Genomic DNA, 18,169 nt, shown 5'->3' with positions numbered 1-18,169 from the left:
AAACACATACCTCCACATGTGTACACCATCGGTTGTTGTTTCACTGATTGTGGAACTGCTGGCGCTGCTGATGGAATAGGGGTTTGATCAGCCATCGCAAAACTTGGTGAGGATTATTTAGAATTTGGATCAGGTGGTCCATGTGATTAGGTGTATATTGATAATTACAACCAGCTCAGGGCAGCATTTAGTTCGTTTTAGACAGTCAGGAAAGATACATTTCAAGATGTGCAGCAAAGGCGGAAGAGCTATTCTACGATGGTCTGATTATGGGATTAATAAGATCAAGCAGCTGTCTGCTGAGCTGATGAAGCGATCCAAAGCAACGTACGACAGTGTGGGCTCGCTAGCTCCAAACAATGTTACCTACGAGAACACCCTAAAGGTGAACACAGTAGTAGTATACGGAGACGTATCAGTATAGTATACGGATACTTAACCGTTAAACACCTCAGAAACAAAAAAATTGCTTTACAGTGTTAGTGTGTCTTTGTTTAATTGAGGGGAACACTTGTAAAAACACTGGAGCTTTTATTTAATTATTGGAAGGGATAGACAAGCTATATCCACTGTTGTTAAGATGTTTATCTCTGGGAAATCAAAACCATACACTTGCCTGTGTTGTATAATTGTGTATCCCGTGTAAACTGGATTAACTTAATTGAAAGTTATGGAACAAATTAAATACAGTTTCCACAATACTTGCATGTACACGTGGTTCTACATACAACTGTAATGGGATGAATTGTAATGGATCTATTCGTTGTCATGGCCTGCGTTTTAAACAATGTTTGTATTGAGATTCTTTTGTGGGAAGCTTGTAGTATATATGTTGTTATTGTATGTACACTTCAGAGGTGACAAATTGTGTGTAGTGAATATTCGAAAGTATTTATAATACTTAATAGTTGGGCCTTCATTGTTGTCAGTTTCAAAAAACTGTTTGTTTATCATCATGAATAGGCGATTGCAGAGGAGGAAAGAGATTTCTCCACTACTGAAGCACCATTAACTTTCCTTCAACACGTCTCAGAAAGTATGAGTCACCACTGGTTGATAATGTCACTATAACATCCTTTATAAGATGCTGAGTTGAGAGATGTCAGCTGTGCCATTGACAAGGAACTGTCAGAGTTTGGTGTTGAGATGAGGTGAATTAGCTCAGTATGCTGTATATTGAAATGTGATAGGGGACTCAGGTTATTTCGTAACTAGGTGCTTTTCAGTTTTAGGACCTTCATTAAATACATAACTATGTAGCCATAGCAACCCACAGAATATTGTTATAGTTTTCTCTGCACAATAAACAAGACTTTGAGGCTTGTGTTATTGCAGAATATTAAATCATCCAGTCTATTCATTGCAGGTATTTGTAGTCAGTTAGCTATTTATTTTGACTGTTTCATACCAAACTCTAGACATGTACATAACAGCAATGCTATATTCATGATCAACTTATCGTGTATTAATGTGTCAGTTATTTTAATTTTCTTCTAGCATGAGACAGGATGTGTTTCAGTCTATGCTGGAATTGCAGGTCTGGCAGATGCCAAATCTTTGTGGTTTTAATTTATTTTTTATTGCTCAATTTTTGCAGAAGAAAAATCCATCACTGGAACCAGAAGAGCAGCGTTTGTTGGACAGGCTGCTACGTGATGGAAGACGGAATGGTCTGTGTTGTTGTTCTCTTTAAAAAAAAATTGTTTGATATTGTTCTGGTAATGTACTAGGGTTACACCTGTCTAGTGAATTGCAAGAAAAGGTAAAAGAATTGAAGAAGAAACTAACTCAACTGGAAATAGAGTTTGGTAAGAATTTAAGTGAAGAAAAGTCTTCATTTGAATTTTCTGAAGCGGAACTAAGTAAGCTAAAGAGTCACAACCATATATTATTGTGTTGTTATATGCGGTTACCTTTAGGTGGTCTATCAGAGGATTTTATTAAGTCTCTTAGTAGGACGGATGATAACAAGTGTGTTGTGACACTGAAATATCCTCACTGTATACCAGTAGCCCAGAAGTGTACTAATCCACACACAAGAGCTACTTTAGAGTGTGCCTTCAATTCACGGTATGTATGTTTGTTTGTGTGTGTGTGTGTGTGTGTGTGTGTGTCTGTATGTCTTTGTGTGCCAATGTAGTACATTTTATTATGGTACTTTTGTAATTTTAGGTGTAAAGTAGAGAATGGATCTATTTTGAAACAACTAACTAAGCTTCGAAATGAGGTTAGTGTATCATGTGTGTTGTGCTCGAATAATTCTAATGCTTTTACTATAGCGTGCTGCCTTACTTGGTTACAAGACACATGCTGACTTTATCACTGAAGTTAGTACACTAGTGATGGAGACACGGTCATGTGTGTTGATATATGTACATATGCAGGTGCGTATGGCTAAGTCTGCAAGTGCTGTGGAGAAATTTTTGTCAGATCTTGCTGACAAGCTCAAGCCTCTTGTGGACAAAGAATGGCAGGAATTGTTAAGATTCAAGTCAGAAGAGGTAGGATTGAGCATTCTCATGTGCACATTTTAAGCTCCATTGTACTTGGCAGTGCCAGCAATGCAGTCTCATTGATGATGGGAGAATTAATGCTTATGACTTTGCCTATTACTGTAATATGGTGAAGGAGAAGAACTACGCTATTGACCAAGACAAGTACCGACCATACTTTCCACTGCCAACTGTCACTAAAGGTATAACATTCCAGCAATAAATATACTATTTGCCAATGAATTACAGTAATAAGTGTTGTAGAAGTTAATGTAGTTTGTTTTGTTGAAGTTGTCTTTCTACTATTGTCACTATCCTTCTCTGTAGGACTCCTTGAGATTTACCAGGAGTTGTTAGGACTAAAGTTTTCTGAAGTGAAGGATGCAGAGGCATGGAACGTTGATGTACAACTGGTAACTAATATATCATTCCCTTAACTATTGTGCTACTATTCTGTTTGATTTCAGTTTGATGTACATGATGTGTCCACTAGCACATTTCTTGGTCAGTTCTATCTTGACTTGTACCCAAGAGACGGGAAATACGGTCATGCTGCTTGCTTTGGTTTACAGGTATGCACTATAGGACATTTATAGCACACTGTTTTGTATATGTTTGTGTACATGTACTTTGTGTGTGGGGATAAACTGCCACCTTTCTGTACATAGCCAGGTTGTACTCTAACAGATGGAACTAGACAGGTAAATGATGTAGTTGTACTGTGTCTGTTTATCAGTTGTTTATACAGCCAGCTATAGCAGCAATGGTCGCCAACTTTACTAAGCCTTTAGTGGACAAGCCGTCCCTATTGAATCACCGTGAAGTGGAGACCTACTTCCATGAGTTTGGTCATGTCATGCACCAGATATGCTCCAGTGTTAAGATTAGCCGGTTTAGGTTGGTGGATGTGTGTAGCAAGTTTTAGGTTCATTTTGACACTGCAGTGGGACACATGTTGAAAGAGATTTTGTTGAAGCACCTTCCCAAATGCTTGAAAATTGGTGTTGGGAGGCTGAGCCATTGAAGAGAATGTCTGGCCACTATAAAGGTGAAAAAATGATACACGATGCATGCATACAAATATCACACGCACGCATGCACACATGCGCTGCCTGTCCTAAGACAGTAACAGCGTCCTAGATCCAAATAATTGGATTGGGCACAATCTTAGCTCGAAAAATACGTGGTATCACTGGTGCTGGGTGAGTTACAATGGAAAATTTGGCTACACACACGTACACGCACGCACACACACACACAAAGAACAAACATTTACACAAATGCACTATGTATTTACACAACAGCAATTCCACTCAATATCTTGGTCTGCTTTTCACTAGTGGATTTCTATGTTTACACTGGCTGGTTTTTGGCTGACTAGGACATAAAGATAGACACTATATAATTGCTTTCAATGTGGACTTCCTGCAACTATTAGCAGCTCCCTTAGAACTCCTCAGTCAATATGCCATATGACAATCATGAAAAAAAAGTTAATCTGTCTAAGACCATGTTTATAACTATTGTTAACAATGATAGTTGGTTGCAATTGCAAGCCGCTATAAAGCACTGTGTGTCTTAATTGTTTATAGATGCCACCCCATTGCCAGATGAGATGATCAAGACACTCGTGGCATCACGTAATGCTAATGCTGGCTTACTAAATATGCGACAGGTAACATTATACTGTAGTTGTGTAATAGTGTAGCAATCAAGTTTTGGGAACAAGTGACCAATCCATACCATGTTTGATGGCCTATAGACTGACTTATGGGAAGCTGTTGTTCCTTAATGGTAAACTATTGTTCCAAGTATGTTGGTATTTTTAAAGGGAAGGCTTCAGTCATTGTTAGGCTTTTACACTATTCTCCAATCCATAAGGAGAGTAATGCTTTTATCCATCTTGCTTGTGATGTAGATTGTTCTCGCCACACTGGATCAACGGATACACTGCTCACCAGAGGCTAGTACCCACATCATCACAGTCCTATTGTTTTCATTGACTATATTAAATTACAGGCTGATCCAGAAACTGTATACTATGAGCTAATGCTGTCTCTATTGAGGATACATGTTACCCCAGGTAAAGCCATAGCTGTGTTTGTGGTTTACAGTAGAACTGTGTTTCTATATGATGTTATTCAGTGGTCACTAGGTAATTGCGAGGGTAATTGTGCATGATAAGGTTTCTGGTTAGCTAGTAATTGATATGTAGGTACAGGTATCAGGGGGGAGAGTTGTTGTTGTATCCTGTCTTGCAGACACCTGTATGCCAGCAACGTTTGGTCACCTTGGGGGTGGATATGACGCTCAATACTATGGCTACATGGTGAGCAATATATGATAAGTGTTTGTTGGTACGTCAGTTTCCAGTGGAGCGAAGTATTCTCAGATGATATGTTTGAGGCTCGTTTCCTCAAGGAGGGAGTGATGAGTCCTAAGACTGGAGCTGACTATCGTCACTGTATCCTAAATGTGGGTGGCACTAAGGTGATTATCTACAATATGTCTACAATGTAGTTATGCTGTTTTTTGCCTTGTAGGATGCTTCAGAAATGCTGAGAGAGTTTCTTGGACGAGATCCAACTTCTGAAGCTTTCCTCAGGAAGAAGGGTCTTAAAATGTAGTGAATTAGAGTGATTCTTTAGCTGCAAATTTAGTAATTGTATTATAAAGAATGAATCTCAATATAATTTGCTATATGTTATCTTACTATAATTATTAGCGATTTGATATCGTATATTTACGGATTAGATACGGATAATCGTAAATCACATCACGTGCACGCTGTGAATAACGTTAGCTATATAGCTCGTTCATTGTTCTCCTGTATTTTCCGACGTTTGTATTCGAGTTACAAGTGAGTTAAACATTTGTTTATAATCTGTGATGATGTTTGTGTGTATTGAAACGCATTATCAACGGCTGTGTTAGATTACAATATGGTTTATGTATCACTTGCCATCTACCGCATTTGAATATGCATCAGTCCACAGTTAGTATTACCATTTTTAGCCTACACGATCTGTAAGATGCACCCTGCTACCTTAGATGTACGTATATTGTCCATTGGGGACTGTATTGTAAATGTATATTGTGTGTCACTACTCAGATCTGTGCTAGCTATAGCTACCATGCTCCACAAATCAGACAGTGATGACAGCAATGATTCTTGGAGGGAAGTCAGTCCAACTGCTTTTGAGCAGTTTAAGATAATCCATCAAGGTTACCTCACAAAGCACAAAGTCAGAGATGGTGCAGAAGCCTCATCCACACTTGTTATAAAGGTATATCTATGTTCATTTTTAAATGTACCACTTGATGGTACATTTAGTGGAGGAGACCTGATTTAATTAGCTACATCTGCTATTGCTCACATACACACAACCCTCACAACTGCTCTGTTGAAGTTACTAAGTTGAGCCACAGAAGCTCTAGCAAGGCCTTACACATTTGTATGGGCACCATAAGACTTTGCATGTGTAGTAAACACGAAACAATGGGGCTTCATATTGTACATGTTTGTATGCAGCCTTGGAAGAAACGATGGTTTGTTCTGTCTCATACTGGCACAGAAGGTGTGACATTTTCCTACTACAAAAATGAAGCAAGCATTAACAACGGTGATATACCATTACACGTCTTACTGATGTCAAAGTGCAAGAAGATTTCTACTCTTCCTGGACACTCAAAATCATCCTTCACTTTCAGCATAGAATATGAATTCAAGACTCTATATCTTTATTCAGACACGAAGTGAGTTTTTCAATGTGATTTACACTTGTCCATTATTACATTGATTATAGAAAGGAGTTGGATACTTGGTTGAAACACTTTCAAGAAGCATTGAATCTTGATAACAGACAGATTTTAGACCCATTAAAAGGTTTACCACAGAAGAAGGCCAAGCGAAGAGACCGGTGGTTTACCAGTTTAACTGATCCAGATACAATCGATGAGACTGAACAAGATGTAAGAAGGGAAGAAATCCTTCCTTACCCAGACAGGGGAACATTATTTCGTTCAACGTTAGAAGGTACATACAGTCAGCAAATCCCTAATCCACCACCTCTAGATGGACCTAAAGTAGACCCTCTCATTAAGGTGCTCTCTATAAAAAAACTTGATGTTTAATAAGATTAAATCTCTTTTGTTTTTATTATCATACATGTAGTAATGTACAAATTAGAATGCGTCTTTGTACTGTCATGTTCTCAATGTTAATTAGCTATCTGTCCAGTATTTAGAACATCCTGACAGTATATAATATTACTCTTGTTTCATGGGACACAATGTAGATAGGATAAATTAAACTGATGAGTATATAGTATATCTAGTGAGGACCTCATGAATCAATTGTAAATGTCATTTGGATACAATCTTCCAATGACTCTGTATGGTAGTTTAAACGCTTAGCTATATACTTGATAACGAGATTCATTTTTATCACAAAATTATTCCTATATCAAAAATTAATATTAACTCTTATTATAATAGTTTTATAGGCAAAGTACAGCATTTGCAATAGACACTATTTCACTAGTTGGATACCTTTCTCACAAGTGTACCTACTGTTAATATATGCAGCAGCCTGTGGAGGTTGACTATTAAATTTACTGAAAAGCTTTTATTATTACAAAAATGGTTTAAGCATCGGATTCGAGCTACTAAATTAATAATTGTTCACTGATTGTGCATATCTATAGCAGCCAGATTGGCAAGCTAAGCCTCTTAATTACATACACCATTTTTACTATTTTATTACTTGTTTGGCTTGCATGCCAATCCCTAATCATATTGGTCCTCACAATAAACCTATGATGGACTCTATGAAGCTATAACAGGTGATTATAACCACTGTATGGTGTAATGTGGTACTTATGAGCTTCTGGATTAACACTTGGTTGTGTGAACACATATAGTGCAGGAAGTATTATCTTTCTATCCTGATACCACCAACCACTGAGATGCTCTAGACTACACAGACTACTATTTCAGTGTTTTATGTGGCAATTTACTCTAATAGAACATACACAAATGACATTCAGTTGTGATCATGTTACTAGTTTCTGCAATCTGCGTAGCCGTGCTGTTGGGACAACATTACTGTAAGTGCAACATCATCTGCTTCTACCATACCTGAAAAACGTGGGTGAGAACTACCTAAACCAAATGGCATCTTTGAACGGCCTAATTCTGTCCTAGAAGAATTATTAATTAGACACAAAAGAGATCACCGAATTTGCATACTTTAAAATTGAATTTAGTTGCATTCCTTTTCTCATCATTTCAATACCTCCATCTACAAACCTTCGGTCGATCTGTGCAGCAATTCTGTCTGCTTTATGCTCGATGAAATAATCTGAAGGAGCGTTGCAACATTATCAGTAGTATACACAACCATAAACTGACTTAGGCTGGTCTGCAGTTGAAGGTAGATTAGCATTCCAACCCCGAATGCTACTGGAGCAGCTAATTTGCTCTGCTTTGCTGACAGGTCTATAAGCAGTTGTAATATTGACCACATCAGGGACACACTCACATGGAGAAACTAGTCTTAACACAGCGTATGATGTTAAAACAGTCCCTGGGAGTAGCAGAGTGCTCATCACGAAATCAGATGATTTTATATGAGCCAGTTCGTGGGCTAGGAGGTGATCCATTAGTCTAATATCATACACACAGTGTTACTGTACCAATGCAGAAGTCAATTTGATTCTGTGACTGGAGAAAACAGCGTTGAAGGGTTGCTCCATCTTTGCTATCCCAGTCAATGGGCTTTCCTACATGCCACAGTTAACAAGGTATACAGTAAGTGAACAGCTCACCATAAAGAGTGATGCCTGATGTCTTTATGTCCTCTTCACTACTGTACAACAAAGTCCTAGTTGGGTGGAGAAAGGATTACCTTGGCATCGATAAAAGAAAATGCTCAAGTATAAATACTAGTTCTATAATTTCACAAGTTGCAAACACACCGCATTCAGTAAACCTTGATAATCCAATAAATGCACCTCCAGGCAGCCAAGTAGCACCCCCATTAAAACCTGCAATTACAAAGTCACAATATATATTGTCATCTATAACACTGTGCTAACAGCTGAAGTGAGTAGTGGTGAAAACTTTGATGCGATCAGGATTTTGTATATGCTAAATACCAAAAAATGCTAACAACTGATACATCATGTGGCACTACGTACCATAGCTCTAGCAATTTCGTGCACGTGATCTACTAGCTCTGGAGGAACAGGCGTGTCCTTCGTTCTGAACCTATCACGTGTGCATAACATCATTAATTCTGATTGTAAGAGTTTAATTAAGCTCACAATCTTTTAAATGTTCCTGGAATGACATGAGGAATTGCACTGATACAAAATACTCCGGTTACTGCTATACCAACTGTCCTTCCAAGACGACCAGCCATAGTTCTTCTCAAACGCGCACTATATAAATTTCTTCACAAGTCTTTAGCGCCACAACGTGAAATCTAACTACGACGCTGCGAGTTTCACAACATGTTCAGTATGTCGTAGGGTATGACGGCCACTTGATTCAACAGTAAACGAAGAATTTGAGATAGACTCATGTACTTGACCCCTCCCTCCCGTATGCTGAATGTTCTATTGGAGTATAATTAGGTGACTGCTCTATTAGAGTACATGTACCTCTATGCCAAATAGTAATTATCCATTCTTGCTCAAGTATAAGTTGGCTAATGAACAAAAAGAGGTACAAGATAGTTACATTACTTTAGCTTCTGGACATTGGAAAAAGTGAATGGGGAAGTTGCTCTTCCACAATGAACCAATAATTCAACTTTAATAATGTACACAAATCACTGTGGATAAATGTTAATTTATTTTTTATCTTTTGCTAACACTAAATACAATTTTCTGTAATGTTCCACCTTGGCTTGAGCACTGGATAACTGACATGATAGATCAACGGCTGTGTAGTAATATAGAATAAATAATGATTAGGAGATTAACTTTTAAACCTTCTATAAAGTTCTTTTGAGCTGTCCTCAATGAAGGAGGCACCAATAGTCCAAACCACTTCAATGGATCCTTGACTGGAATGTGTGGCTTTGATATCTCCTGTTGTAATGGCCCAACTGTTTCTACCTTCTTTTCGTCCACCACTCTTCTCCGTAGTTGAGTAACCCCACTATCGCATGACATATCATTGTCACTAGCAGTGTTGATGACAAAGAACACTGGACCACCACTATCATCACTGCATTCACTAAAGCACAACGTTGTACAAAAATAGTTATGGTCACTCTAATGGTGGCGACACACTCACTGTGTGTTATCAACTGTGTCTACCAAACTACTTGGACTCATTATTGTGTCATATTGTAGTTTACCCACACTACTGGCACCCATTGAATAGCGTGCCTTTGCCATGTGCAAATAGCCCTGTAGAAATACACACATGGGCGCTTATAACTAGTAAGCTCTGCGCGAAATCCAAGCTTGAAAGTCTAAAAGATAAAAAATGCACATTGACGCACATTTTCAACTGCGTTGTCATATCTGCGGCGGAGCTCTCCAAGTTCTTTTAAAGCTGCGAAAAATTCTATTATAACTCTGTCAATCTTATCGTCTGCCATTGTAGAGACCACTACCAAGTTGCGCGGACGGTTTTATTTTCCAAATTTCAAGTCCGGTTAGAGACGCATGTGTTTATTATATCCGTGGGAGGATTTGGAGTCGTAGCAGCGAGCAGGTTCGTTGCTATTATGTGGCGTATCACTGCCTGTGTATTCATTATACTTATCGTAAATGGACCCAACCCACAATGTGAGTTACTACAAGCATACTGTCCACTGTTATTGTGTCATCACGTGTGCTGTGCAGCACTTCAGTTCATCAGTACTCCGTCAGATGTGGTTATAGCCCCAGGCAGTGAGTACACACTCACGTGTACAGTAATTCCTTCAACACCAAACGTCATCACATGGTATAGAGATGATGTACAGGTCACCTTAGGTGGACGCTTTAACTCCAGAAATGGTGGGACAGAGTTAGTCATCTCTGGAGTACAGAGATCCGATAGTGGCAGGTATGCTTGTGAAGCAAGCAACTCGGAAGGTTCACTAAGAAGCCTTGGAGCCGCAATCCAGGTGGCATGTAAGTGATGTAGTGGGAATCCATGTGTGTAATACCTTTACTGTGAGACTATCAATTTACACTACATTCATTATGTGATCTGTGGGAAGCCTATTTGCATTGTATAAATTACAACTACTTGTTTCTATGTACTGAAGGTATTTTTTCTTTTATTTTAAAATAGTTCTAGAATCACTTACAAGTACACCAAGTACACCATTGTTAATGGTGCGTCGTGGGGACTCCTTTATTCTGAACTGTTCTCTTCCGGCCAGCCTACCTGATGCTACAGTACAGTGGTTTAAGGGCTCCACAGATGTGTCAACTGTGGATGCCAACCGATTCACTGTTTCCTCTTCTGCAACTAGTTTCAGTCTAATAGCAAGTTATTATGAAGATGCTGATGCAAACACTTATCAATGTCAAATATCCAACCATCTTGTTGATGGAGTGATGCGCAGTTACACAAGTGCAGTTGTTACAGGAGGTGAGTTTTCCTATCATGCAGGCTGCATTTTGCTGGTATTAGTATGCTTATAATTTTTATTTATTGTATTTTTTAAATGCTTGATTTATGAGTAACGTACCTACGTAAATTAACTTTTCTGTTGTTTACAGCAAGTGGAGATGCTATCCCTGCACTAACCCAAAGGTTTGTGTTTCATCCTCAAGATGTTGAGGTAGTAGCTGGGAAGAGTGCCAAGTTGCAGTGTTTTGTAGTTGGCCAGTGAGTATGTGAAGTTTAATACCACGATTAAAAGTTATTGGTGTGTACATACAGGCCAATACCAACAATATCATGGCGTAAAGATGGCGTCTTGTTGGCTAGCAGACCAAATGTCACATTCAGCCAATCTCAACGTGTCCTAGAACTACTTAATGTTGAGCCATCTGATGCTGGAGTGTATACTTGTATCTCCAGTCAAGACCAGGTCACTGTGACTAATAACATCACTACTACTGCCACATTGTCAGTAATAGGTATGTATGTAGTGTATGAATTGTATGTCTGTATGCTGCACTATACGTTTTACTAGTATAATCCTGTGTGTATTTTAAGTAAGCACAGGACATTTTTATAACAATACATAACTAGACTCTCGATAGTAGTAATAAATGTTTGGAAATTATACAAGGAGTCCAATTTTTGCGTGCTGACATGCTGCATGTTTCTGTTATAATGGCTGGTTTGTAACTCTTGGTTTCCATCCTTGCAGTTCCTCCAAGGATTGTTGAAGGTGTAGCTCGTCAAGAAGTTCTTGTTGGTGCCACCTTACAACTACGATGCGTGGCTGAAGGGACTTCTCCTATTACATGGCAATGGCGAAACAACACCATCTTGGTGTTCGGTGATGGTCGGGTCAGAGTGAATAATGGACAACTGACCATCTCTAATGCAAAAGTCAGTGACAGTGGAGTATACCAGTGTATAGCCAGTCACTCAACTAGTGGACAAGACAGTTCCAGTAATAGTGTCATTGTGACAAGTAAGTAATGACAGGTACAGTGTTACATTGTTTACTAGAATTGTGATACTACAGTACTATTAGTTGTCCACTAGTCAATCATTCTCAACCTTATTGTTGTACAGTGCATGTAGTTTACTGTAGTAACTTACTCTGTAGTTCTGTGCTTGCACAAAATTGACATTTTCCCTGTGTGAATGTACAGTTAGATTGTCAACTACTAGTTTATTTGGGGACACTGAAAAGAATGCAAGTGGAAGTAACAAAGCAAAAGGTGCTCTAATTAAAAGTTTTAAATTAGCAAAAGAAAATCCCTAATTTGGTACTATTACTCATCGGGGATTAACCCACATTCATGTTTTGATGCTTATACTGTAGTTCTGGCAGGGTTGTTTTGAATCACAATTATATGCTCAAAACAGCATGTATTAAGTTCAATAGGTACCTCTCTTATTATTATTAACTCTTGGTATTATGGTAACTGACATGGCATACCCATGCAGACCTATGATGTTAAATGATGCCACCAGTTGCCTGGTGATTTTATTAGGTCATTTGGCTGTGGTTAATGTCTTATTAATTTTCTGTCTTATATTTTGTAGCTCAGCAACCATCCTTCCTACCTAATGGCAATCCTAGAGATACACTGAGCTTTACTGGCCAATCAATCCAGTTGGTTTGTGATGCAACTGGAGCCCCACCTCCTCAATACTCCTGGATAAAAGACTCATCTATTCTTGATACATCTGTACCCAGTGAGTAGTTTGTTGGGACAGTGTTGGATGTGTAGTGTAGTGTAGTGTGTGTCCACATTCCCACATCCATATTTACAAATGGAATGATTGAGCCAAAATTACCCAACAGATTAGTTGGGGATCATTCTAGTTCTCCTATTACCACTGTACAATATGGAACCACTAGATTTGGTAAAGAAGAGGATTAGAACTAGTCTCCATCATAGTTTTGTTGTATTACAATGTTACAGGGATCATGAGAGAGGAGGGCAGTGGGACCATAACCATCACATCAGTTAGGAGGGGACAAGATGATGGATCCTACTATTGTACAGCCAGTAATAGTGATGGGTCTGACAATAGTACAGATGCTGTATTGAGAGTACTGGGTGAGTGGGTGAGTGTTGTATAGTACATACTATGTTTTGAGGGTATGCACTCTAAGTGTGTGGTATGGTCAAGAGTTCATAATAATACTATGAACTCTTGGTACAGTGTACTTGTGTACTTCACCCCATTATCACTTAAATATAGAAGAAAGTACAAGTACTCATGTGTCTATAATACAGAGATTACTGTCACTGTAGAATAGACACTAAAACATATAATCATCTCAGGACTGATTCTAGTAGCTGGTGATATTAAAAGGAGTTGAACATATACTGTAACAGGAAAAGACCATTTAAATCAGGAATAGATTCCCTTTATAGGTTAAATATGCGTAACAATGGTTTACTTTGAATTAGACTTTTCACTATACCTGGCAGTCATCAGTATGATGAGTGTATGGTTGGGGGGTATTGTGGGTATTCCTGTGTCATTTCTGTGAATGATTATGTTTATGTCTTCTGTGTGTAGACTTGCCAGATGTCCTTCACAGCCCAAGCAATGAAACTGTCAGTCAGAACAGCAATGCCACCATACCATGTGCTGTGGAGATCCCTAATGCACAAAGTGTGATAATAGTGTACTTGTGGTTCCTGAACAACACTCAGTTAGACCTATCCTCTCAGCGACACCAACTGCAGGGAGGCAATCTAACAGTATTCAATATACAGGTGGAAGATGCTGGAGAATATGCATGTGTAGTCAATGTATCAGTGTCTGACCTTATGAATGTAGAAGACTTGCAGTTTAGTAACATATCAAGGGCAATCATTTCAGTGGCAGGTACGCTATAGTATATAGTGGTTGTGGTTTTATATTACAGGGAGGTGGGTATTCACTAAGTCCCATACAATATTTATAAGGATGTTTATCATTCCCAAAAGCAGTGAAGTGCAGTTCCAACATTACTGCTGCCTTTTCCTTCCCAGTTCTTCCCTCATCCACTAGTATGCCAGTGATCAGTGAAGTGCAGTCAAGAGAAGTTTTGATCAGTTGGGGTCTTCCCCCATCCGATGGGGGCAGTCCCATCACCCATTACATCATTGAGAGTAGAGTGGCTGCTATCTATGGAACATTTCCAGTACAGGCTGGTGCTAACTGGATAACTGCCATTGATAGTGTCAGTGATCGACAGATCAGCGTGCCTTCACTACATCCCTTTACACAATACCAGTTTAGAGTTAGTGCAGTAAATTTAGCTGGTAGGGGACCCCCCAGTTCACCATCCATTGTCACTACTACACTAGAAGCAGGTAAATGATAATCAATATTAATTACTGTGTCAGTATTACCCCTCCTCCCCTCGGTGTTGTACAGCTCCAACTGCTGCACCTACTATGCTGGAAGTCATGACTAGACTGAACTCAACAGAACTCCTAGTAGCTTGGCATGTATGTAGTGTGTTGTAGCTGTTATGGGAAACATTGTTAAGAGGTTGTAATAATATTGACATTTACAATTTTCCACAGCCTCCTCCAGTCCGCCTATCAGATGATAGTGGTCGTAATGGGATAGTGGTTAGCTATACTGTCAAATACCAGCGAAATGGCAGCCAGGAAGAGGCTGAGATGATGACAACTACAGATAACACTACTTCATTTCTCCTAGAAGGTCTCCAACATTCTTCAGCTTACACAGTTATGGTGGCAGCCAGCACAAGCCAAGGAACTGGTCCATTCACTCTTCCTGTTATCCAGTCAACCCTAAATGTCGGTGAGAACATATCCTCTTCTTATTATGATGTGGTCTTTGTGGTAGTTTGTACAGCTGCTATTATCTAAATGTGTCTGTAAAATATTATTAGTTTATTTCATGCAAACATGTTTGTTGTTTCCTTGTAACCTAATCAGTAATCTAATATGTAACTTGTTGAGTGTGCTGTGGTTATCTGATATGTGTGCATTTGATACAGTCCCCCGTCCCCCCGATCCTCCTGAAATGCTTACCGCTGTCACTGTTAATTCCACAACTATTGTATTACAATGGAGAGAGCCTCCTCTTACTACCACTGCAAATGTCACTGGTTACCTTGTCCAATATAGTCATCTTGCAAGAGAAAACAGCAGCAATAGTTCTGTTCCTCTACCCAGTCATGCTCGGACTATCTCAATTACTGACCTGGATGGTGGCCAGTTGTATCAGTTCAATGTATCAGCAATAAACACAGTTGGGACTGGCCCACCAGCCATGTATATACTGTCTACTCCTATTGGTGAGCAGCCCTGTATGTGACAGTGAATAGTTATACCATACTGCATAGACATGCAGTTGATGAATTACCATGGTTTACATTGTAAATATTGAATATCTTTGACACATGTCCTACTACAGGTTCTCCTACACATATTTTATCCTTCACTGGTAACAGATTGTTAAGCAACGCAGTGTTTCTGTCGTGGGATGCACCCCCAGATGGTGGCAGTGAGCTCTACGGTTTCATAGTTGAAGGTTACAGCATATTTGGTGAGTACTGTTGCTTAGGTTGGTTGATATCTTCTCTCTTCTTCCTCTTAGAAGTAGAATGGGTACAGTTAGATGTATTACCGGCTAATGCTACCTCATATGAGCTATCTGCTGATGATGGTGCCATCTACATAGATGTTCGTATTTCAGCTTTCAACCGGTTTGGGACCAGTGCACCGACTGTGTTTGAAGGTTTTGTAATTTGTACAATGAAGTATATCACGTTGTTTTGTAGTTGGCAACCCGGTAACACCTGAAGAGGATGCTCCTGATACAATATGGTTTTTAGTCATATTTGTTCTGTTTGGACTTCTTGTTGTGGCATTTGGATTTCTCACAATAGTTCTGTTATCAAGAAGATGTATGGGCGAATATTCTGGTGGAAATTATTTTTGTAAGTATCAAGCAAAAATTTTGAACAATTTTCTCATTTCTTTCTTTTTTCAGTCCGTGATACAGATGATAGTGAAATAGCTTCATCAGCACCTTCCACAGCAACATTTACAAATTTTGAATCAAGAACTAGTCGCAAGTGAGATCCTTTATGCTGTCGCAAAGTTCTATTTAATATTCCATTTACAGATCTAATGCCCCGCTCTTCTCCAGCGAGGCTGCACCATTTCACAACCAGCCCAGACCACCATCTCCCCGAGCACAAAGTCCAATGTTATCTGAATCTAGCAAGTCTCATCTCATGCCTCAAGGTTATCCACATGCCACAAACACAAACTTTCAGGACAACTCAACCTTAACATCAGGGTATAGTATTGACAGGCCAATGTTCAGTGACACTACCAGTACTGACTCCCCAGCCCCCCTGGGTGGGGACTACCAGCGAGGGTTTAACACAGGTGGTGCACAAGGTCAACAAATAGGACTACAAGAGCGTAATGCAAAGACTAGAAGTTTAGAGAGCAATATATCAACTTATGTATAACATTAATGACATTAATGTTGTATTATAATGCCCAGTCACTTATAATAATGCATCTCTGCTTGCAACTTTGTATATATTTTGGGTGATAAATACTTTTCAGTATCAAATGAGCTCCATTTCCACCGGGAAAAGTGTTTTGTATTACGGAAGGAAGGGTACTACCGGTACAGTACCTCTTTAATTTTGCGCATGCGTATTGATACAATGGGATTTTTAGTTTAGGCGTGTGGTTCGGTCATCGGTCAATAAAAAGCTTTGCGACCCGACTTGGCAACAGAAGCGTGCTACTAGATTTTGAAGAGTGGGTCCATTAAGAATTGGTAGACAGGAGAGCGCACTACTATCGAATAGTTTTCGCACGTGAAACACAGTTGAAAAAAATTTTTTTGAGTCCAGGTGAGTAGCGAAAGTCTAGCTCGAATGTGCAACGTGCGCGATGGAGCGCCACGTTGTGCAAGCTACGTTAGTTAGTTTACTGCGACCTTTTACATCATATGACTGATGGGTGTGTATGTGTATATAAACTGACATCCGTTACTTGTCTTTGTTATTAGTGATCTTGGAGTCGGATGTTCTCACTTTCGAGTTGTCATGTATAAGTCAGTTGAAGCTATAGACAGAAGAAGCGACCCAATAAGTCCTGAGGAAAAGGATGTTAGTTTTACGAACAGTTGCCAAGAAGGACACTGCAATGTTACCTCGACAAAGGAAGATGCACTAAAAAATGAAAGCACTTTCATTTCGCAAGGATATATCACTTATCGCTGTCAAAAAGAAGGGGTGATGATAGAATCTTCTAAGAGTGATTACATACCTTCCAAAAAGATAGTGGAAGTATTAGAAAAGTTGAAGAAACTCTGTCTTAAGTACGAGAAGAAATACGAAGATAGAATGAAGGCTTGTTGTGATAAACTTAAAAGCAACAAATCAAATGCATCAAGGCATTTTTTTGATGTAGCAAAAGAGTTATTTAGTCAGAACACAAGATGGGAACATGTAATTATTCTTATAGCCTTCTCTGGTCGATTAGCATTGGATTACATTATTCGTGATATGATGGAGTGTGTTGAGTACCTAATGGGATGGCTCAGTATTTATTTATGTGATAGGTTAGGAGACTGGATTCTAAACCATGATGGATGGGTAAGGCTTGTATGTGTGTGTCTAATAATTCCAGGAATGTGTTAAGTTTATGGTATCTCCTCCTTTTTAAACCATAAATGGCTTTAGTTTACACAACTTGAAACAATAGTATTGTGTGGCTGTATAATTCACATTACTGTTCTGTTTGCAGACTGCCATCCTTAAATATACAGTGCGCGATGATGGCACACTTTGGCCGGCTGTCATACAGTTTGGCATGATGTGTGCTGTTGGATATGGTGTGTACAAATGGATAACATCATCATAGTGATCATGTGTATGTATAGTCACCCTGTAATACATGGACTTAATGATTAAAGTTCTGTAACATTTTAATGGTGTTGTACATGAACTTTTTGTGATTTTTATTAAAATTACCCTGCTATCAATAATAAATTGATTAATAACAACAAGAGTTCATAATAATTATTAG

At 39.0% G+C, this 18,169-nt stretch overlaps 4 protein-coding genes across 4 annotated transcripts; 2 read left to right on the top strand and 2 right to left on the bottom strand.

Moving 5' to 3' along the window:
- Positions 1-95: 95 nt before the first annotated feature.
- Positions 96-6,741, top strand: LOC136259798 (thimet oligopeptidase-like). The gene is made up of 25 exons (XM_066053341.1): positions 96-385; positions 964-1,036; positions 1,085-1,151; positions 1,498-1,537; positions 1,598-1,670; positions 1,731-1,862; positions 1,920-2,070; positions 2,173-2,227; positions 2,280-2,327; positions 2,385-2,501; positions 2,554-2,695; positions 2,820-2,905; positions 2,960-3,064; positions 3,161-3,193; positions 3,241-3,389; positions 3,437-3,540; positions 4,085-4,167; positions 4,411-4,455; positions 4,512-4,575; positions 4,754-4,821; positions 4,866-4,982; positions 5,036-5,352; positions 5,605-5,779; positions 6,025-6,248; positions 6,299-6,741. The coding sequence occupies exons 1-22, from the start codon at positions 227-229 to the stop codon at positions 5,117-5,119; spliced, it is 1,995 nt and encodes a 664-aa protein (XP_065909413.1). The 5' UTR covers positions 96-226; the 3' UTR covers positions 5,120-5,352; positions 5,605-5,779; positions 6,025-6,248; positions 6,299-6,741.
- LOC136259821 (transmembrane protein 177-like) lies at positions 6,686-9,115 on the bottom strand. The gene is made up of 11 exons (XM_066053375.1): positions 8,819-9,115; positions 8,693-8,762; positions 8,591-8,642; positions 8,485-8,539; positions 8,321-8,376; positions 8,189-8,275; positions 8,035-8,139; positions 7,905-7,991; positions 7,743-7,854; positions 7,632-7,693; positions 6,686-7,581 (listed from the first exon to the last, which is right to left on the bottom strand). Exons 1-11 carry the CDS (start codon positions 8,914-8,916, stop codon positions 7,547-7,549), a joined length of 819 nt encoding a protein of 272 aa, XP_065909447.1. The 5' UTR covers positions 8,917-9,115; the 3' UTR covers positions 6,686-7,546.
- Positions 9,116-9,266: 151 nt separating this feature from the next.
- LOC136259784 (coiled-coil domain-containing protein 115-like) lies at positions 9,267-10,168 on the bottom strand. Its single transcript, XM_066053321.1, has 4 exons — positions 10,009-10,168; positions 9,798-9,913; positions 9,490-9,737; positions 9,267-9,440 (listed from the first exon to the last, which is right to left on the bottom strand). Exons 1-4 carry the CDS (start codon positions 10,105-10,107, stop codon positions 9,349-9,351), a joined length of 555 nt encoding a protein of 184 aa, XP_065909393.1. The 5' UTR covers positions 10,108-10,168; the 3' UTR covers positions 9,267-9,348.
- LOC136259762 (contactin-4-like) lies at positions 10,141-16,700 on the top strand. Its single transcript, XM_066053293.1, has 18 exons — positions 10,141-10,297; positions 10,355-10,627; positions 10,791-11,093; positions 11,225-11,333; positions 11,388-11,587; positions 11,824-12,093; positions 12,675-12,827; positions 13,058-13,195; positions 13,665-13,976; positions 14,123-14,446; positions 14,511-14,584; positions 14,663-14,906; positions 15,106-15,405; positions 15,525-15,656; positions 15,708-15,848; positions 15,892-16,050; positions 16,104-16,188; positions 16,239-16,700. The coding sequence occupies exons 1-18, from the start codon at positions 10,237-10,239 to the stop codon at positions 16,591-16,593; spliced, it is 3,633 nt and encodes a 1,210-aa protein (XP_065909365.1). The 5' UTR covers positions 10,141-10,236; the 3' UTR covers positions 16,594-16,700.
- The last annotated feature ends 1,469 nt before the right edge of the window (positions 16,701-18,169 follow it).

The sequence above is a fragment of the Dysidea avara genome, chromosome 7 (assembly GCF_963678975.1).
Source record: "Dysidea avara chromosome 7, odDysAvar1.4, whole genome shotgun sequence".
Lineage (NCBI taxonomy): Eukaryota > Metazoa > Porifera > Demospongiae > Dictyoceratida > Dysideidae > Dysidea > Dysidea avara.
Note: the sequence above shows the minus strand (reverse complement) of the source record. Positions and strands in the feature narration are given on the sequence as shown.